Raw genomic sequence first — 23,185 nt, forward strand, 5'->3', positions numbered from 1 at the left:
CATTGTCTAATTAACCTCTCTGGGAGAAAAATTTCCTTGTTTAGCTTCAGGTCAAAACTTCCTGCTAGACCACCCATCATCACCTCAAATAACTCCTCCTCCTCCTCTCTTGTTTATTTTCAAGTATATCAGTAATATTCCCTTAGGCAGGCTGTTTAGTGCATTCCTGAGACCTGTCTTCACAGGTCATAGAATCATAGAATATCCTGAGTTGGAAGGGATCCATAAGGATCATCAAGTCCAACTCCTGGCACCGCACAGGTCTGCCCAAAAGCTTAGACCATGGGACTAAGTGCACAGTCCAATCGCTTCTTAAATTCAGACTGGCTTGGTGCCATGACTACTTCCCTGGGGAGCCTGTTCCAGTGTGCAACCACCCTCTCAGTGAAGAACCTCTTCCTGATGTCCAGCCTAAACTTCCCCTGCCTCAGCTTAACACCATTCCCACGGGTCCTGTCACTGGTGATAACAGAGAATAGGTCGCCTGTCTCTCCACTCCCCCTCGCGTGGAAGTTGTAGACTGCGATGAGGTCCCCCCTCAGCCTCCTCTACTCCAGGCTGAACAGGCCCAGTGACCTCAGCCGCTCCTCATACGTCTTCCCCTCTAGGCCCTTCACCATCTTTGTCACCCTCCTCTGGACACTCTCCAACAGTTTCATGTCCTTTTGTACTGTGGTGCCCAGAACTGCACACAGTGCTCGAGGTGAGGCCGCACCAGCGCAGAGCAGAGGGACAATCACTTCCCTCGACCGACTAGCAATGTCGTGCTTGATGCACCCCAGGATACGGTTGGCCCTCCTGGCTGCCAGGGCACACTGCTGGCTCATATTCAACTTGCTGTCAACCACAACCCCCAGATCCCTCTCTGCGGGGCTGCTCTCCAGCGTCTCGTCGCCCAGTCTGTACGTATAGCCAGGGTTGCCCCGTCCCAGGTGCAGGACCCGGCACTTGCTTTTGTTAAACTTCATGTGGTTGGTGATCGCCCAGCTCTCCAATCTGTCCAGATCTCTCTGCAAGGCCTTTCCACCCTCATCCGAGTCCACAACTCCTCCAAGTTTGGTGTCGTCGGCAAATTTGCTCAGAACACCTTCTAGTCCTACATCCAAATCATTTATAAAGACATTGAAGAGGACTGGCCCTAAAATGGAGCCTTGAGGGACCCCACTAGTGACCATCCGCCAGCCAGATGTGGCCCCATTTACCACAACCCTTTGAGCCCTGCCCGTCAGCCAATTGCTCACCCATCGTATGATGTTTTTGTTAAGTTGTATGCTGGACATTTTGTCCAGTAGGATCCTATGGGAAACTGTGTCAAAAGCTTTGCTGAAGTCCAAAAAGATCACATCAGCTGGTTTCCCTTGATCGACTAGATGGGTGATCTTATCATAAAAGGAAATCAAATTCGTTAGGCAGGACCTACCCCTCATGAACCCACGTTGGCTGGGACCAATGACTGCATTATCCTCCAGGTGCGCTTCAATAACTTCAAGGATCATTTTCTCCATAATTTTACCAGGCACTGACGTGAGACTGACAGGCCTGTAATTGCTAAGGTCTTCTTTCTTACCCTTCTTGAAAATTGGCACAACATTTGCCAGCTTCCAGTCCACTGGAATCTCTCCAGATTTCCAAGATCGTTGAAAAATAATTGAGAGAGGTCCCGCGATGACGTCAGCCAGCTCTTTAAGCACGCTGGGATGAATCCCACCCGGACCCATGGACTTGTATGGATCCAGGTGGAGCAGCAAATCCCGCACACGTTCAGGGTGGGTTGGGAGTTTGTCATTCCCACCGTCATGGTCCTCCAGCTCAGGGTACCCTGGGTCCCGAAGCCCATCATCAGTGTTGAAGACAGAGGCGAAGAAGGCATTAAACGTCTCTGCTTTGCCTATGTCATTGTCTGTGAGGAGACCCTCCCCATCTAGTAGCGGACCTATGTTTTCTTTGGTTCTCCTTTTTCCGTTCACATATCTAAAAAAAAACCTTTTTATTGTCTCCCACAGACATGGCCAGCTTCAACTCTAGTTGGGCTTTGGCCACACGAATTTTCTCCCTACAAACACGAGCAGCATCCCTGTATTCCTTCCTCGTCGCCTGACCCTCCTTCCAGCAGCCGTACACTTTCTTTTTTCCCCATTAGCTCCAGTAGAAGATCCCTGGTCAGCCAGGCCGGCCTTCTGCCCCGCTTGCCTGACTTCCGATATGTTGGAATCGCCTGATCTTGAGCTTTTAGGAGGCAGTGCTTAAAGATGGACCAGCACTGATGGACACCAATGCCTTCAAAAGCAGTATCCCAGGGGACCTTGCTGACTAATTCCCTGAGCAGCCTGAAGTCTGCTTTCCCCATATCCAGGGCTAAAGTTTTGGTGGCAGTTTTCCTTCTGTCACCATAAATTCTAAACTCAACCACTTCATGGTCACTATGACCGAGACGGCCGCCAATTGCCACATCTCCCACAAGACCCTCTCTGTTCTCCAGCAACAGATCTAGGAGGGCACCTTTCCTAGTTGGCTCCCTTAGCACCTGCACCAAGAAGTTATCATCTAGGTGCTTTATGAACCTCCTGGACTTGCTCGTGTCAGCCGTGTGGTGATCCCAGTTGACGTCTGGCAAGTTGAAATCCCCCATAAGGACAAGGGGAGTCGATCTCGAGGCATCTCTTAGTTCTGCAAAGAATAATTCATCGGCGTTGTCATCCTGGCCAGGTGGTCTGTAATAGACTCCCACAACGACATCCCCTTTATTTGTTCATCCCTTAATCCTTACCCAGAGGCTCTCAACTTTGCCATCGCCAACTTGAAGTTCCACACAGTCCAGCCCATGCTTCACATACATCGCCACCTCGCCTACCCTGCCTGTCCCTCCTGAAGAGCCTGTAACCATCTATTGCAACACACCAGCCACAGGACTCATCCCACCAGGTTTCGCTTATGCTGATGATGTCGTGGCTGCGGGACTGGGCCAAGACTTCTAGCTCATCCATTTTATTCCTCATACTGCATGTGTTTGTGTAGAAGCACTTCAAATACGCTTCCCTACACGCAGCATTCCTGAGACCTGTCTTCACAGGTCATGCTCTCCTATCTTATCATTCTCAGCACTAGTCCTGGAACTGTTTTCATGTCACCATGTAATACAGAGCCCTTAATGACAGAAATAATCCATACAAATTTCCCTCTACTTGCAACCCCCCAAAATTATTCATTGGCAAGTGGAAGAGGCAGGTGAAATCTGGCTGCCTCTACAGGCAGGTCATACAGAAGGGGAGCCTTCTGAGTCTCCAAACCTGGTGTCTGAGCCAAAGAGTAACTGGAAGTAATAAATCCCCCCTTCCATTTCTCAGTTACTGATTTTTCCTCTTTTCTTTCTATATGCTGACTTACAGCAAGGTCACATACTCTGGCCTTAAAAAAATAATAATAAAAAACAATCACTTTTGCTGTTACATACTTGTTACAAGTGAGACTGGGCTTGCATATAAAATAAACAATGGCACTATGCCAAGAATATCAAGGATTTTTGCAGATGTTGAAGAGAGCAATTTTCTCCAAATGATTAAGGAGGTACATACTTTCCATAGATTAGGTTTGCTTTAATCCCAAAGTGACCTTTTAATGCAAAAACAGGGATAGCTAACATTTTATAAATGTATTTACCTTCCATTTTTCTAGAGGGAAAAATGTATCACTTCCACTATCAAAAAGGCAAATTAAATCTCATGCCAGCTTCAAATGGCTGATGGCTATGACTTATGGTTAGAAAAAATCGTTATAATCATTTACATCAGGGTTCATAATCCAGACACTGTCCAAGAAAGTCTCTTATTCTTGTCCTGCATTATACAGGAGTGTCTGTGTACAACACTTTTTTTTTTTTTTAAACAAGATATATTATTAGCCAACAGACTTTAATTAGAACTGGTTGAAGTTTTTCAGAGATTATCAGCACTGCACCCACAAGCTTCTGAAGATCTCTAAACAGACCAATTTCACAACCTCTCTGGTCAACCTATTTCAGTGCTCCGTGACCCATACAGTGAAGAAGAGCTTATGGAAGCAAAACTTGAAATCCAATTTATTTTTCTAAATTCTTATTTTATTTTGAGCTAAAACAGGAAAAAAGTAAAAAAATACCCAAAATTTAAAAATGAAGACTTCGTTTTTTCTTAAGTTGCTATTTACCTCTTCTAGAGATTTATTTTTTTCCCCAAAATATGAAAAGTGTCAAAAAAATGAAATAAAAACAACTTCCAAGCTGCATTACTGATAGTGAACCAGCTTTAGTCATTATTTGACCTATAGTATGAAATATTTACTAACTGTGGAAATACGTAAATCTAAAGGAATTTTCCTTCTACTGCTGCATCTTGTGAATGATGTATTTATGTAAATTCTATAAAAATACGTATTTCACTTAAGCAGAAATTTGTTATTGCAGACCACCTGAAACCACACTGTAGATCATCAGCTGCACTTACTGTCTGTGATATTGAGGAATCATAGTTATCATTAACCCTTCAAGAAATGTTCACCCAGTCTCCACTAGTGAATTCTTCCCTATGTTGCACACCACATGTCTCAAGCCTTTTGAGAGATCCTTTCAAAGATTTAAATTTTCCTTTATAAAGCTTTTCTGAATCAATCAAGATACAATATAGGGAGATTGCCAAATAAATTACTTTTCATTTCTGCCCACAGCTAAACTCCTGCAGGGATCTGGAAATATATCAAGATCATTAGCCTTAATGCCTATAATACACACTTCACTTTAAGGTGAAGTGAGTACTAAAACAGTTTAATACATTAGCCCCTACACTCTGGAGACCTGCAGGGTCTTGACCAGGCTTGCGTGCAATTCTTGCTAACATTTCTGAGAGTCTTGGACGCTGAAAAGCAACAGACTTTCTAGCCAGTGTGGGTCATAATAAAACACCTGACAGTTTCTGATCAATACCTGGTTTGGAAACCTTGTTAGTACTCACTGGAAAACTAACTCATGCATTTTTGCTGGAGTTCCTCTATGAAGAAAATAACAATACTGACTGAACTGCGTAAGCTGATTATGCTTCTAAGGCAAGTACTCCCTCATTCCTTTTTCATGCACAACCAGTAGTTAAGTTTGTCCCTATGCCTAGTCCTGCCCAAACTAAATCTTTACCTCATTTATCCATGATAAAATTAACACTATTAATTTTTTTAAAATCACCATTGAACATAAATGTGGAGGATTTATTTATGCTGATATAAAAAAAAATCTTAAGCTTAATTTTTTTTTAATTTTAATTTTGATATATATATATATTTAATTTAGCAGGATCTGATGCAGCAGAACTGATAACTGGAAAGAGGTCTCATGCATATTTTGATTTCTTGGTTCAGTCTTATCCCTGGTTAGTTACACAAACAAGACAACAACAATAAAAAAAACTATGTCAATGCCAAGTTATTAGCTAATGAATATATGTGAGGTTATACTAGGGATACAACACATTCTCAACTCTGACATATAAAGCACTGCAAAATAATTCATTATTTAATATTTAAAAAGCTGGATAAAACAAATTAATGCCAAAAATTAGCCCTTAGCACAACATTAATTACAAGTTTGCCGAACAGTCACATCCCTGTCCTAATTAGCCTTGATGATTTCAAGAAACCATCATGAAAAAAAGACAAACATATCATTCCTACTTCGTACTTGATAAAAACACAGATTCAGCTGCCAAACATCAGTAACACAACCTTTTATCAAGAGTTTGGAGATTTCCACAGTAAAGACAACACTCCCAGACATATTATGTTTAATTCCTAATACAGCACAATAGATTTTCTGATCACTTGTAGACAGTTGTTGTAACCCAGGTCAAGAGTAATGGTATGGAAAGACAACCAGAAAAAAAAGACTTGCCCCACAGAACTGTTTTTATATCGAAAGTGCCCATCTGGCCCATGCTGTCCACTTGCAATTACTATTGTTTGCATTACATGAAGTACACTTTATTTTAATTTTCTGATATTAGCACCTGACAGAATATTTGTTGTTTACCAACCAGCATTGTCAAAATCTGCCACTTCTGAAAACTTGGCAAGGTATCACATAAGTCATCATATATGTCCCTGAAACATAGATAAAAACAACTGTTCACTGACCTCATTAATAAAAGTCTGGGCTCCCCGTGGGCTTAGGAGTAAGATAGCCCTTCGCAATGTGTCTCGATAGCGGTTCAGCTCTTCTGTTTTCATGGTAGTGAAAAGGTTGGCAAAGACTCTGCTGATGTTTCTGTCCACTTTTTGTAATGACACATCAAGTCCCAGTCTGGAGGCCTGATCGAGAAATCCCTGCAGTCCGCGTATATCTGTAACATAGGAGGAAGGAAAAAAAAAAAAAAAAAGAAAGAAAGAAAAGAAAAAACCACTGCATCAACCTTCGCCAATTAGGCAAGCATCACTAATTAGGTGGAAAAATGCTTTTATTTTTTCCTGCAGTGCTATCAGAAGAGTACGCCACAGAGCCTCACAGGTATAAGACAGTTGTTTTCCACAGCTCTCTTTCATAGTCAAATGCCAACAGGGAAACTCCATTGATTACCTTTCCCTGGAGGTCTCTGAGCAACTCTTTGGAAGAGAGGTACACGTATCTGTGTGGCTGTGGATAGCTCCCCCAGCAGCTCGAGCCCACAGTGCTGAACACCATGCAAAGAGACAGTCCCACCCCAACCAAATCACAGTTCAAACGCAGAAATCCAGCTAGAGATGGAGAAGCATGGGCGATAAATCACTCACACCTAAACTTCTCCTACCACAACCTGACTTACTTAAGATCATGCCTACTTTTCCCATGAAAAAAAAAAAGATATCCATAGCCCTCCTTTTGACCCCCCTGCTTTTTTCTTCCCCTCCTACAAATCCCTGCCTAGCCAGAGGTTTGCTGTTCACTGGTAAACCTATGAAACAGTACACAAAGACTCCAACTGTTATGATATATTACCGTGTAAAAATACTGGTTTTCAATAGGGGAAACCATTTCAAAACCTGTTCATTTGAGTTCTGTCCTTCAACTTCAAGCTGATTGAGCCAAATAAGTTTTCCTAACTCAATTTGTGAGGACATTAACTTGGAGCAACACAAATTTCATTATATTTTCATGCTGAAACCTGCTGGTTCAAACTGTACTCTGCCTTCATGACTATTAGCATTTTTCTGTAATAAGTGTCAGAGTTTTTAGTATTTATTTTGTAGTGAAATTTAGAGCAATGAGAAGGTCAAAGCACATATTAAACCAGGTTGCTCTCAACAATAACAGTGACGTGATCACCGTATCATTAGGACCTGTACCATATCATTAGGAGCCCTTAATTTTATTTGAAATATGTATAACTTATCTTGATAAGAAGGTATTACTTAATCCTCTTTTCTCACATACACTTCTTGTACTTTTATTATCAAATTTAAAGCTTCTAGGTGAGGCAGAATGGTGTGAGTTAGAATAACCATCTAAATAAACAGCCTTTTCAAAAGAAAAAGAACAAAGCCTTTGGGACAAAATGTTTTATGGGATGTAGCACATTAAATTAATAGGTGCGTGTGTCGATCTGCTCAAGGGTAGGAAGGCTCTGCAGGAGGATCTAGATAGGCTGGACCGATGGGCTGAGGTCAACAGTATGAAGTTCAACAAGGCCAAGTGCTGGGTCCTGCACCTGGGGCGCAACAACCCCAAGCAGAGCTACAGGCTGGGAGATGAGTGGTTGGAAAGCTGCCTGGCCGAGAAGGACCTGGGAGTACTGGTTGATAGTCAGCTGAATATGAGCCAGCAGTGTGCTCAAGTGGCCAAGAAGGCCAACAGCATCCTGGCCTGCATAAGAAGCAGCGTGGCCAGCAGGGCTAGGGAAGTGATTGTCCCCCTGTACTCGGCTCTGGTGAGGCTGCACCTCGAGTACTGTGTTCAGTTTTGGGCCCCTCACTACAAGAAGGACATGGACGTGCTCGAGTGAGTCCAGAGAAGGGCGACGAGGCTGGTGAGGGGTCTGGAGAACAAGTCTTACGAGGAGCGGCTGAGGGAGCTGGGATTGTTCAGCCTGGAGAAGAGGAGGCTCAGGGGAGACCTCATCGCTCTCTACAGGTACCTTAAAGGAGGCTGTAGCGAGGTGGGGATTGGTTTATTCTCCCACGTGCCTGGTGACAGGATGAGGGTGAATGGGCTAAAGTTGGGCCAGGAGAGGTTTAGGTTGGATATTAGGAAGAACTTCTTTACTGAAAGGGTTGTTAGGCATTGGAATGGGCTGCCCAGGGAAGTGGTTGAGTCACCATCCCTGGAGGTCTTTAAGAGACGTTTAGATGTAGAGCTTAGTGATCTGGTTTAGTGGAGGACTTGTTAGTATTAGGTAAGAGGTTGGACTGGATGATCTTGGAGGTCTCTTCCAACCTAGACTATTCTGTGATTCTGTATGATTCTGTGAAATTCCCCCAAACAGTTCCTGCATCTTCGTAAGAAAAGTTGCTTGAATCTTTCTGGATCTTTTTTCTCTACAGCATAACACTGATTCTCAAACTCTTGTGAACAGTGACTGAAACTGAACAGCAGGTCTTACTGGGGAAAAGAATGAGGATATACATCTGATAAATTGGGAATGATTTTCTCCTTCTCAGTCTGCATGGTGACCCAGCTATAGGACAACACACATTACAGAGATTACATGTAAATGTAACTGCGCTGAGATGTCTCTTCAGAAATGTCGTGTAAAATGGCACTATGCACTGAAGATCCAAAGTCAATCACAGCTCATAATTGCTGCTTAGTTAAACTGCAGGGCCTGCCCACAGTAACTCTAACAATTTCTTATTTCAAATACATGAGGAAACTGGAAATGTGTTGGCTGAGGAGACTCGCAGGACCTCTGGTACAATCCCAACCACAGCCTGTTGTAGCCCAGTGACAGTGGTGCCTCCATCAGTACATCCTTGCCCCCAGTCCTTCATTCACAATGAAGAACCCTGTCCCCCATGACCACCCATTGACACCAGCACCAAGGGGCTGCAAGGAGGAGCAGGAATTGCCTTTTTTCTTCACACACAGGCCCAGCCTTCCTACAGAGTAGAAATGGGCAGATTCTGTTCTTTCCTTCACGACGAATTCAAGCAGTTTCATTAGCCCATTACACCATCATCCTCAGCACATCAGAGATATATTTATCGTTCCCATAATAAAACAGGCTCTTCAGAAAACTTTACTACAGCTCTAATAATCCCTATAAACTAGCTTGTAACACTCATTTTTTATTTTTACTTTTTAAAACCTGGAAGAAACTTCTACCTGATAGAATTTTAAGAATTCATACCACAAACATCACTGAAGTTCAGGGACTGAAAAACAACCTTATTCAAGTCAGTAGCATTCCTTACTACCCTATCTGGATAGGCTCTTAGATCACCACCAGTCTTGGTGTTACGTTGCCATAAAATATATACGTGAACATCTGTCACCTCGCCCAAGAAGTGTTGTATGAAACATGACAAGCAACATCTTGCAGGCTACACCAGCTGAAGTTCTTACTTCAAGTGCAATACAACAGGGTCAATTAAGATAACTAGTAAACATTAAAACCAAACCAAAAACACAAAGTCACCTTGAGCATATTCAAACTTCTATCCAAACATGGAAATGGTTGTTAATATGATTAACTCAGGTTCAGAAAGCAGCTGTAATTACAGAGAAATATCAGAAAGGAATAGAAATGAAGCTAGTGCTGTGACAACCACAGCAGACTTTATTGCCTTCCTAACTCAGGTTTATTTGTTAAGTTAATGCCTCCAGCCAAGTCCCCCATCAGGAAAGGTGCACTCATGGGTTTTTTGGTGGTGGTGAGTGAGTCTACAGCAGTTCTAACACACTATCAAATAACTGTCAGATGTGCTTTGTCTCCAGATTCCTGAGTCATCAAAGAAAAGACAGGGTTTAGTGTCATGCAGGCATTTCTGGAATATGCTAGTAGAATTCAGCACTCACATAAGTGCTAAATATTGCAGCTGTGCTGAAATAATGACAGTGACAAACAGCTACTGTCTACAGGTTAAAGCGTTTTATTAAAGTTGTCAAGGTAAGTTTGGATTTTGCTAATTTAAATTCAGTAAACTAGTATTCATTACTGTACCTATACTGGCTTTATGTATCTGTGATACTGGAAAAAGGTTTTTTTTCTAATGCAGTTTTGTCCTTCAGAATTACTGCAGCGTTTGAGAAACTGTAAGAAAATAGCTTATATATGTAGTTTACTAACAACCTGTCTTTTGTGCAAGCATCTCAAGTTATCACTGCACAACAGAAAGCTGTTTACCGAAGATTAACCATGCTGATATTGCTCTAGGTTTTTTGCCTTATGTTTTCAGCTGACCTGCTGAACTACTGGTTAGAAATATTGCTGTAGACCAGCATAAAATATCTGATGCACATGGTAAGACTATTTGGACGTAGAAGAGCATTTTGTATTCCCTCACAAATTTTTCCCCCAAGGAAAACAGCTTATTTCCCAATTAAAAAAAAAAAAGGACTCATACTTTTTCCAGCTTGACAAGGAAGCAAAATTGGAGATGGAAGAAACTGTCCAAGCTCAAGTGTACAAGCACAATCTGTCAGTTTTTAACAGATAAAAATGAATGTGAATTTATTCAGTGTTGGCAATTAGAAAGAACTGCATGACTGTATCTTCCTGAACGCTGACATGTCTGTTCCTACATAGCACTGGGGAGGAGGAGAAGGATTGGTGGGAACTCAGAAGTGGAAGTGGGAACTGAAGAGCAGTGTTATCAGTGGTGACTAACCAATGTAGTTGCTTACTTAATAGGACCCTTTTTCTTAAATAATTATTTGCCATTGTTACCGAGAGGGCAATCATTTCTTAAAATGTATGAGTACATAAACACATGCACATATGCAGGAGCATCTGCTTACAAATAATAATGAATTAGGCTAAGTTTTATTTTATCTGACGTCACATAAGAAAATAATTTGATGCCCTCATTTTCTTCTACATTTAGTAGATCACAAATCCACAAAACATAAAAGAAAACCTGCTCTTTGTTCCATGACAATTCAAAGAGATATTCCAAAAATTCAGTCATGATTTTCTATTTCTCATCATTTATGACCATTAATCCCTCATTTTCTTCTCACAATTGAAATGAGACATATAAAATTCATATGGAATTTAATACAAATAAAGGATTCCATAAATGCATTTGTTAAAATACATGTGCTGCCTTCTGTAGTCTTAACAGTGACTTTTTTCCTTTTTATTAATGTTCAGATTCTAACACTAGAGAGTTTTCCTGAACAATTACTAATAAAATAATTCCTCATACCCATTTATTTCATACTTCATAGGAAAAGTATAAAAATCCAAACTCAAATACTTCTGTCTAGAGTATCTGACAAATGAAACAGCAGTTTGCTGTAACTGCACAACCTATAGCCAACTGCCCCCTTCAGTTTTGCAAATAGTTACTTTTGCTCAGGGTGTAACCTACACTCAACCACAAAAATTATAGTAGTGTTTTAATTATCTAACTCCCTGTGTACATCCGATTTGTACACATTTAACATGCTAAGCAGGATTTCAGCAACAGCATTGGAAATTTTCTGTTTAGAGAACAGCAAAGTTCTTGATGATGCAACACCTGCACTCCAGAAAGAAAATGACGCTAACACAAAATGCACTTGGGTGAATCTCTCCCATAAAATTCATTTGTAAAACTGTATAATAATTGGATTTGTATAAGACACTCTAGTCTCAACTACAATCATGTGAAATTAACTAGTTGGAATTGGAATTACATCATTAGAGATCCATAAGAGCAGAAAACTTCTTATAAACTTTGCATCCTTCTTGTTAAATCTGTCTTGAGAGAGAATTTCTGTGGCTGAGAGCCCTCTTCCTGATTCTGACAGATATACCACACATTCAGGTCTGACAACAGAAGAATGAGATGATTTCAGGAATAACTGTTAACAAGGAGGTAAGGAAAGCCTTGATGCACTGCTAAGATAAGAATTTTTCCACTGTGACTGCAAAACAAATGCTTGCTATAAAAGTGGCTTTATTGGACTATAAGAAATAATGAAATGTATCATTTCCTGCTTGAGGTTATGTTGGTCACTGAGCTGGCTGACTAGAAAACAACTATAATGTTATAATACTAAATGTGGCATTAACTTCCTCTAGGTAAAGTTTGTTGTCATCTACAAAGCAATCCATTTTTATTATATTATCTATGATCTTATTTATATTTAAAAAAACTTTGTAGAGTCTACAGCAACATTTGTTGTCATAAAATTATAGGATGTGATTCTTGGCCCTGATACGAGTAGCTTAAAAGTTAAACATTTTTGTGTGAAACAGCTGTACAGTTGGGCACAGCTAGCCTTTAAGGAGGGCTTATTGTAGAAAGGAATTTTCAGAGGTAGAGAGCAGTATAGTGTCTTTTTGACACCAGTTCCTAACACCGGCTGACAGAAATAGAAGCAGCACATGGCCATTCTACTTTGTATAGTAAACTGAAGTATCAAGGTGGGGCTGAAGATAAGCCTAGAGAAACTCCAAGAAATAAATTCACACCTTTTATTCTTATCCATCAACAAGTAAACTTTAGGAGGACTCAAGTATCATCACCAGGCTACGTTTTCAAATAACCCACACCTATCTTTTCATTTGTACATTTGAAAAAGGAAAAAGTAAATAAGTGTGAAAAACAATGAGATCAGCCAGGAAAAGCTGAGCTTCTGAGTTTTTTTCATTTGTTTGATCGCAGGTGCTACACTTCACACTTTTTTCAGTATTAGTTTTACTTGAGTATAATTTTGGTGATACGTTTAAGCAGTACCAAGTGCATCAAGGAGACTCGGATAGTTTCATTAATTTAGTATTTATACACTTCTAAAAATATATTCACCTTTTCCAATGTTTTAGGAACAATATCAAGGTATTTTTTTCCTTACGCTTAAGCTTCAAGAGAAGGCAAAAAAGTGTTTTCATTTTCTTAACGGATATTTCTTACTTTTAATACAAGGATACTCTGCTTGAATGTAGGTTTGTCTCTTTTGACTGCAAATTGGGTAGAAAACTTCCCCCACACAATTTAATTTCTTAAGATGAATAAAGTACACATTTTAGGATTCAGTGATTTGGAAGATAATCTATAAGCACTCTGAAACAAGTCTCCTAAATCACATAGTTTTCATGGGTTTCATTCACTTGATTTTACAGCACCTGTTGTCCCTCTTTTTCATAACTGCAAGATGTTTACATAAGAAATAAGGAAAAAGACCAATACAAGAAACAGATGCACATCCTGAAGATTAGACTTGTGCTGCATTTTAAGCTTTTGGAATGAATGATTTTTAACACGATCTTTGGGTCCTTGCTAGAGATAACCACCTACCTGAAGGATTTAAATATACTCCAGTATTTTAGATAACTCAAAGTGTATATTCTTCAGAACTCCTTTTTTTTTTTATTAATAAATAATGAAAATCTCTTCCTTTAAACAATAGACTACTACTTATGCTTCCAGAAGGGAATTATTTTGTACAAATCATCTAGAATAATTTGACTTTTGGAAAGCACTGAAATTTTCAACCTAAAAGACTCACAATGTGACTCTGTGTGAATACAGTGATTAGACCAGAAAGTATAATAGCAAAGTGTATTAGGAGAGATAAGACTATATTAATATTTGAATGTAAATGCTTATTAGACCCCAGCAGAAATGTGAAATGATGTTGGTAAGGCATATTTTCTACTTTGTGAAGAGTTTATTCCCTTGTCTTCTTACAATCTCTCTGTGCATGCAGCCTCTCTCTCCATCTACCACATTTCCACATGTTTGCCTGGGTATTTCAACAGTCAGTGCTAAGATAATTGCTGTCAGCCAGATAATTTTTGTGCAATGGAATTCACAATTTCTAAACACTCTGCGATTTAGCTTCCTCTTTCTTCAGTTTCTCTTCAGAATCTTTCTGCTAAAAAAAAAATACACTGACCTTATTGCATGGTTTTAGATACGTCAGAACTCAAAGCCAATTTTTACCTTTTCAACTTTTACCGATTCATCTTTTTTTCTTAAAGAAATGAAGGAACTCAGTAACTAATAGTCACGCAAGTACAATAAATCTAAGAAGCCATAGCTCTATTGCAAGTTGTTCCAAAAAAATCTTAAAATAAAACCAAGCACAACAAATTAAATAGTTTTTAATAGTAGTATTCAGCTTTCATAAGAACAGCTGTACCAGAGAAGACCAGTTCTGTCTAGCTCTATTACCTGTCTCTGACAAAGAGCATAAAACAGGAGCAATCGTGCAGTGATGCTTCCCTCTAACATTCTCCCAACAATTCAGTTTGCAGCACAGGGAATTGTTCAGGCAGATCTGGTTTCTGTGTATTTCTATGCGCTCCACTAGTATATTTCTGCGTTGTAACCGTCAATGCCTTTGTCCTCCATAGACCATCACAGTTTCCCCTAAACCAATATAAACTATGAGCATCCAGATCAGTGCATCTTCAGCAGTTTTAGCCTGGGAATTTTCAGGAACCCAAGGGACTCTCCTTTTCCTTTTTCTCACCTTACTTTCCTAGATAGTTCTACTAGCATTGATCAAATACAAAATGTGCCAGTGTCGGCTCTCCCAGACCAAAAAAAAAAATGTTTCCAGAAAGAAGAAAGCAGACTATCAGAAATGATGTAATGATGTAAGTTTTGAAAATTACATGGAACACTGATTTGCCATTTAAATCTACATCACAGGCTGACATGTGACCACCTCTCAGAAGAAACTGAAAATTTACCATGTGTAAATCAGAGCTAATCAAATGCAAAGGTCTACTGAGAACCCCTTTATGATATCAAAGGCTGAAGCCTGAGCAATGGACGCAATTATTTTTACTGAGCAGTTGTACTGCACGCATAGATTGTTATTACAGTTTTAAATAACGAGAGGGACTATGAATACAGACAAATCATAGATATTGGTAGTTTCCATTCCTGAATGAATGAGAAAGAGACAGAACACAATATAAAGCCAGATGTGTTGCATGTACAAGCAAATGTTTCCAGATTTGACTTTAATAGGAGGAAGACATAACTATTAAAAATGTTAAAAGTTACTCTGCAGAACTGATGCTTGATACCTGAAACAGCTGATCCAGTCTGAAGGTAACTGGAGTTTCCCAGGAGGCCTGGGAACACAAAAGCCTTTTAAAGGCAACAACGGCCCTTTCACATTTAGCATGAAAGGTCAACCACAGGTCTCTCCTGCTGGATTTTAACACTTAGCATTCAAAAGCACAAGGGAAACCACCTCAGGAAATTCATTACCATTGGAAAAATTGTGGACATATGCTACAATTGTTGTAAAAAGGGAATTCACTGAAGAACTAGCATTTCCATTCAAATCATCCATTTAGTTCTTCCAAGTGCAATAATTGCCAACTGTTTGCCCAATGGTAAACCACTTAAATGAGCTGTAACAGCCTCTCATCTCATCACTGCTGTTAATGCTCTTAATACTTTTTTTTTTAATACTTTCAAAGACACTATGTAGTGTTCCTGCCATATCTTCTTATGAGCCAAAAAATAGACGTATTGACAGAAGCTATGTTTTTGCTGATATATATCCTAAGTTTAATTTAAGTGGTGAAAAAAAGAGTCTTGTGATTATCTTAATGTAATAAAGATAAATTACTGAGCCTAATATTTGCTATGGCTGAGTATAAGTAATTCTAAGCCTCTATCTGCCAGTACACTGGGGAAATGCATTTTTCATCTTTTGAAGGTCTGAGATGCACCTTCTTAAAGCTATATGATTCTATAAGAAAATCTGAACAAAAAGCTTGTTTAGGTTTGTGGTACTATATGCCCGTTTGCATTAACGCATTTGGCATTGATACTGTTAAATTGTTGTCATATTTTAAGTTTGGTTACGTACTTTGACACATGAAGCATGTCCTTTCTAAATAAGGCCAAGGCTAAGCTAGGGATAAGCAAACAAGTGCATCCCAAAACAATTTGAATAGACAGAGGGAATGCCTTAAATTGAGAGACAAGAGGTGGTATCTCTTCACCTTGAGAGAAAACCTGAAGTCACCTGAGAATTTGAAGGGTTCATGCTGTCTAGCTACGCGAAGATAAGTGTGTGTAGCCAAATGTCCAGCAAAGAAAAGGAAGAATCATATCCCTTTCACTAGATTGCAGAGACAGTCTCCCTCTTGCTTAAATCAACTTTAAAAACTACACATTCCAATCTCAAAAGAGACTGCAATAAAATTACTACAGATAATTAAATTCCCCCTTGAGGAAAGCCTACTGGCAGGAAGACTTTACTCTTTTATATGTGCAACAGTAATTATTGCTTGCATTTATGTAACACCTTTCAGCTAAGGACCTCAATGTACTTTATAAACACCTATACTGTATAATAAAGTATACACTATAAATACACATTACAGGAGCTAGTTGCTGTTATACCTACTTAACCACATGTCAGCAAATAATAAATCTGTTGAGGAAGCTTTCTCCCACTGTAGTACTTCTACAGGTTCTAGTAAAAGTCAGGTGCCCTGGGCACACAAGCAGCAGAAAGGCTGTCAGAGCTGCAGGCTCTCAGCTTGGTGGGACCATCTAGGTGTTGAATTGTCTCCACTGAGAAACCAGGGATTCTTTCTAAGGGTACTACTTTTCAACCAACCTCAGATTTTGGAAAACCATGTCCTTACTGATGTGAGTTTCATATCATCTCCAATTATTTACACTAAGAAATCAAGATACCACGTGGGTGGGTGCTAGAGTTCTGCTCCATTGCTCACTTTTCGGAGCATTCAGCACATGGTGGTACAGTGGCATTGTATCCAAACCTCAGCCTGAGCCTGACCACCACGAGCAGAGCGCTCTGACCATCTCAGCACAGGCGGCAGATACCAGCGAGGCTCCGCATCACCCTGCTGCACGACCACGCAGACACTAGCTCGTGTGGAGCAAGCCTGAGCAGGCCTGCCCCGAACTACTTGGCCAGTATTTGGTGACTTGCTGGCAAGCTGAGTGCAACAGTGAGCATATTTTAACTCAGAATCCAAGAATAAGGACCCTTGGCCACTATTTTACTTAAATATTGTTCATCAGGCTGTAATTAGGATGGTAGCATCTGAATAAGTTTCATTCCTTTGGCTGGCCGTTTGACCCAAAAAGTGCATTTTACTTCAGAAAAACAGAAAAATGATATATCCTTCTTTGCTTTCCTACTCTTTTAAAGCCCATTTTTGCAATACAGCCTCCATAAAACCATACACAGAAACATAAAAGGATACAAAATCAGACTCTGTTCTCCAGTATTTTCTGTTAAAAACAAGATAAGAAGGATCCCTACTGAGATAACAAATGTCTTGTGCTGGTGGGAGGGAGCTGAAAACAAAAACTAAGTTCATGTCACATATAATGACCATCAGTTAGTCCATCTTGTAGTAACAACCAGTAACAAATAACAAAAAAAAAATCAATTGCTGATTATTCATTTGTGTTACAACTACTTTTATTATGATGGCAAATACACATACTCCATTCTCTAGCAACACAACTGATCCCAGAGGAAGAAAAACATGCTAGAGAATAAACACATGAATCTGTTTATAGTTTGTCATCAGCTAAAATCTCCTCAGGCATCCCTCTGTTAGCTCCATGCTTTTAGAAAATAACGAGTAATGATTACTGAAAAGACAACCAGTAACACTGAGGTGGTACACTGTACCAAGATTAGTGCCAAAAGATTCTCCACTCATCATATTGTAAACAAAAGTAACACATTTGAACAGACTGAAAAATGAGATGTTTTAGGCCTCAGTCCTACCAACATTCAGTGCTTATTTAGCTTTGTGTGAGGCATCTCTGTGCCAAGTCTCCTCCTACGTAGGAAATCTCTCAACATACGAGTAAGTGTTCACATAGCTACTGCATGCTGTGATTTATTCCTGTGGTAATAATCAAGATAAACACTTCAAACGTGTAGAATGCACTTCTATCTTTCAGGATATAAAGCCCTTCTTTCTTAAATCAGCAGTGAAAAAAACAGCAAAAAAAAGAAAAACTGCACATGATTATGATATAAGCAGCATGCTTATGATTGGTTTCATGCATGCCCAGACAAGAGCAATTTCCCACATTTTGCTGAAGCACTCCATTTCAAAATTAACAGCCATCTTGAAAACACAGCTTTTCTTCTCTTCACTGTTTAGAGCAGCAGCAAAGAAATATTTACAAGTTGGGAAAATACTGCCTCCTCATTAAAAAAAATAAATAAATGAAATTCAGCTTTAAGGATAAGAGAAAATGGGAGCATAACACTACCCAGATTTTTCTGACCCCACCAATACATCCTACCCAAGTTTAATTAGGATAACTTCATTTAGATAAAAGCAGTCAAGCACAATAAGAGAGCCCTTGGTTTACTAGTCAAAACCGTCCCAGTTTGTCAACAGCATAAATCTCCAGAAAAATTCCAGTTGCAAGGTACTATAAAGTTATTTGAAAACCTGCACACAGAGATACTTCAGTGCTTAGCCAGGAAAAACAGAACTGCCTAACTGCATTCAAAGGCGAGAAGTATTCACAGTTCTCTCTCAAGTTACTTCAGTGACACTAGGTTTTATTTGTGTACTTAAACTTCAGTATTACTACAGCATATTCCATGCGTATTTATGAACAAATGAAATGAGAGCTACATACCTCACTACATTTAAGTAGAGATTCAACTGTAGGACTCATTAAGACAAAATTTCAGTGCAACTCCTGCAAAATCTGACAAGCTTTTATCTCCTGATTGCAGACATTAATATGAAGGCCAGTTAGGAAGTTCAATATACGCTAAGGTTAACATGAAGAGATCTACTTTTTCTCTCCAGTCAGCTTAATTCCTTCATTAATGTACTGTAATTTACTGGAAATGCATTAGCCAATTCTGAATGTCACTGGGAAAAAAAAAATGACATTAGAAAAGGCTGTGAGGAACATCGCTGGCTGAGCAGCACTGTGTAGGTGCTGATATCTTTGGTGGGTGCTGGCAGACCTGCACACCTTAACGTAGTTTGTCAAAGCAGACTGTGCTAATTTCAGTTACTTCAAATAAAGCAACAGCCTGGAAGAGGACAAGATTTCATGCCAGAAAGGACAGGATAGTATGTTACTGCCAGGCATCTGAAAGTCCATAGATAAGGAAAGGACAAAATTTTAATGTAATTACTGACTTCTCATTTTCCCAGCCTTGCAGAATAGCTGGAGAGGGGAAAACAGAGCCATCTCCTCAAGAAACAATGCAGTGAAAGGAAATTATAAAAGATTACAAATATAACTAATACATTCACATTACTTTTACATACTTCAATGCTGGGGTGGAACAGACACTAAATCTGCTGAGTTCATGAGAACAATTCAGCATGTGATGTTTTACTACAAAAGCACAGGAAGCCTGTTTGAACTCTAGATGAACCAGCTACAGTTTTTCACATTAATACCCAAGTTCTTATCTTTATGTTTTATTTTGCTCTTCACTCCAGGTGAAATCAATCCCAGCTTTTCTTCCTGAGACGCAACACATCAAGCTCTGCCTCTTTATAGCTGTAAGATAATTTCCACTTACTGTACATAATCATAGATGCAATGACCAGATAAGGGCTCTAACGCACGTTCTCTGAGCTCATTCATGCTCTGAGCATAGCAGATGCCTTTCAGTTGTCTTCAGGTTTGAGTATAAACATTGTGATAATCATAGTGCTTTGATGCTACATAATACACTCTAGCACTTCTGGTGTCTTTGAAGTGTGTTTGATTATTATGTTAAATTTCTGGGAGGTGTGGGACAAGAGACTTCTTGCCAGGAGAACATAACCCAGATCACTGAAAGACCACTTCTTATTAAAGCCAGCTGGATATCTTTGGAAGGCAAATTAACACCGAGCAATGTTCTCTTAGACATCTTTGTAATTTTATTGCCTTAGTCTCTTCAAGTTTTTAGCAAAAATAAGGTTCATTCCAATTCAGGTATTTCTTCCAAATCTCTTCATTCATACAATCATTCATTCATACAATTATTCTTCACGCTACCATGATGTTGCTCTTGGTCACTGAGTACTTTAATAGTTTTCATCTGCGGCTTCTTTCTCCTCACTCTCAATATTTATCTCAATGTGTCTCCTGACATAAAACTACAATGACTTATGCAGCAGTACCAACAATACAGCTGTAACTTCAGGGAATGAGACAGCCTTGTAAGCTGCTGGAAACACCCTTATTTCAAAACCTCCTGGCAAGAAGTTGCAGATACAGTTTCACACTTCATTTCTTTTGACATGTCCCCAAAACCACTGCTGTGCGTATCTAGTGACAGTATTTGAAACCTCACATCCCAGGCACCTCCAAGGCTCTAGTACACTATCTACTGTTTGCATGAAAAAGAATCATTTTTTCCCCTGGAAACAAGTACTCAGTGTTTGTATGAACATAGTGCTTTTGCTCAAAAGAGTAGAATGAACAACCAGCAAAATGTGCTTTAACGCCAAAGAGAGGGCTGGAAGTTAAGCTCCTGAGAGTTACTGGGTCACTGATTAAATTCTTTATACAGTGGGATCTGTTTTTCATCTGGAAAGTGTCTAGCACTAGGAACCTCAGATGCTAGGTATACTATAAGAGGATCCAATCTACACTTTCTTTCAACCGCCATTACCAAGTATTTCAAGTCCAAAAAATAAATAAATAAAATCCTGCCCTTTCTGCTCATGTATTTCCAATTTGTGCACACACATTATTCTCTAATACGGTAACTCCCACCTCCTCTTATCTCCTGTACTGGCTGCTGATACAGCTGGCACCCAAGGAATGAGGGGTGAGATGAGGCAGGCTTTCTCTCCGTGTATCCGGCCTCCAGCTGCTGTGGTAGCTCAAATTGTAGCAACTATCATAAAGCAAATGAGCTGGGCTCTCTTTTCTACAGAGCCTCTTCAGCACCCCACCTCATTCCATGCCATACAACTTGGCAAAAACAACGTAATGGGTTAGAGGTAATTAAACTGAATTGTTCAGTGCAGAGAGAGTCCTTAGCTTTATTAGAAGAAGTTACCGTGGCGTGCTTACATTCAGAGAGGTTTAGCCATGTGTAAATAAGTACCCTTTTCCAGCCACTTCTAGAAAAAGTCCTACTGAAAACATGAACGTCTGCTTAAATCTCTGCAGTGCGAGAGGTGAGGACAGGGAATAGGACTCCATCGCTATATCAATAAATAACAAGAAATAAAGGTATTTCCCTTGAGCAAACAGGGTACAATCTAAGCACAGAAGCCAAAGGAAGAATATTAGAATTCATATAGACTAGTTAATTGAGGATAAACACATCAGGGGAAAAAAAAACAAAAAACTTTGCAGTTTGCTGACAACAATTTGAAGAGACAGTGAGTAAAAAATCTACTTAAAAGAGAAGAGAATGAATCATCTGAAATTTGCAGGGCATTTAGTGAGGTGCATAGTCCCATGGGCTAAAGAGATGTGAAGAGAGATAGCAAGGTTGACTGTGAAAATGAGACGAGTGGACGCTGCAGAATGACATAGGAATACTGAGGCAAATTATTTTAGCAACTACTAAAGAACAGAAAGTAAGAGCGCAACACAAACTGAGGTGCATTGTCAAGCCTCTTACTTCATTTACGTTTTTGACCTCGTACTGGAAAAAACAGAGCGAGGTTGGCAATAATTCAAATGAACAGCAAAACTATCACAGAATCGTTTTCAGGCCTGGATTCCAGAAAAGTTGAAAGGATCTTTCCATTACCAAGGGCAGAACAATATTAATAATAATAATGTCATTATCTAAGGGAGATAACGCCCCTCCATAACAATGTCAATTTCTCCTCAAACAGCTGGATTCCTTTTCTCAGAGGCAAAAATATTTATTGCGTTAAACTCCTATTCAGAAACCAGCATCAGATTCACTGTGTAAGATTTCAGACAATGTGCACTTATGCAGGACAAGGATCCATCAACATGGAAGATCTTGTTCATAAAACCTGTTAAATTCCACTTCCAGAAAAACTTGGCCCTCTGTGCTGCTATCTTAGGTTGTTCCCACATGGATGCAGCTCCTCGTCTTCTTCCTCCTCTCTCCCACCCCAACACAAGGCCAGAGGTCCCCTTCCCACTGTGCCCATCTGCTGTCTACAAAGGGAGAATTCCCCATACCCTCGCCCTGCTCCTATCCCTCTTATGCCTAACCCCTTCCTGGAAATGCATTCAGAAACACTTCTTAATGGTAACCTAAAAAACAAGGACTTAGCAAGATTGCAACACGCTGAATCAAATGATGTCAATGAGCAGAATACGTAGAGGCATACTAGAAGTAATCTGTCCAGGCTTAATCTGGCTTCTAATTGTAGGAAGTTTGATAGAAATCTTCATGGTAGCAAATCTTCCTATATCTCCCTGGTGAAGTTGTCTTCAAGCTTCTAAGAGCCTCCAAGTGCTGTATACATGAATCAGTGCATTCACTCTCAAAGAGGACATGCTAAACGAAACTGAGTGCAACTCTCACCCCCCTGTGAATGTCACTGCTTTCTTATGCCCAAATAGACTGTTTTCTTAGCCTTCCAAAAGAAAAGAAGGCTTGTCTACAGAGGGTGTTTCCAGTAAATCATAATTTTGTTAAATACTTAAAAGTAAACAAATATTTCTGAATCATGCTTGAAAACTTCCACAGGCTTTAAGTGGCTAGTCATTTGGCCAATCTTTAGTGGATTATACAACTTCTGAATAAGAAAAACTCCTGCACTCCTGAGGAGTTAAATCCTTTCGTGGATGTAAGCAGGAAATATCAAGCAGGACCAGAGATATGTGGTCACTTCAGTCAGCAGCATAAGCAAAGCAGCTACTTCAACTCTGCTGTGCCTGTCCAGAGTACACTCTTCAAGAGAGGTGTTAAAAACCTAGAACAGATCTATTGAAGTTATCAAGTTATTGAGAAGTTATTGAGCATGGGAAGTATGCTTTATAGCAAGAGAGTGAAGAGCTTTAATTTACTTGGACTACTGAAGAGAAGTTTAAGTCTAATGAAAATTTAAACAAGGATAAAATATCTGATAGACTACTTTCACTGAGCAGAAAAACAGCAGAG

At 39.7% G+C, this 23,185-nt stretch overlaps 1 protein-coding gene across 13 annotated transcripts in view; it reads right to left on the reverse strand.

Moving 5' to 3' along the window:
* GRID1 (glutamate ionotropic receptor delta type subunit 1) overlaps window positions 1–23,185 on the reverse strand; it is a 699,294-nt gene that overhangs the window by 333,135 nt on the left and 342,974 nt on the right. For all 13 annotated transcript variants that reach the window (XM_067000674.1, XM_067000673.1, XM_067000680.1 and 10 more), the window contains one exon: window positions 6,151–6,356. In XM_067000674.1, coding sequence (XP_066856775.1) covers window positions 6,151–6,356 — 206 coding nt within the window. The remainder of the gene's footprint in view (window positions 1–6,150; window positions 6,357–23,185) is intronic.

The sequence above is a fragment of the Anser cygnoides genome, chromosome 7 (assembly GCF_040182565.1).
Source record: "Anser cygnoides isolate HZ-2024a breed goose chromosome 7, Taihu_goose_T2T_genome, whole genome shotgun sequence".
Classification (NCBI taxonomy): Eukaryota; Metazoa; Chordata; class Aves; order Anseriformes; family Anatidae; genus Anser; species Anser cygnoides.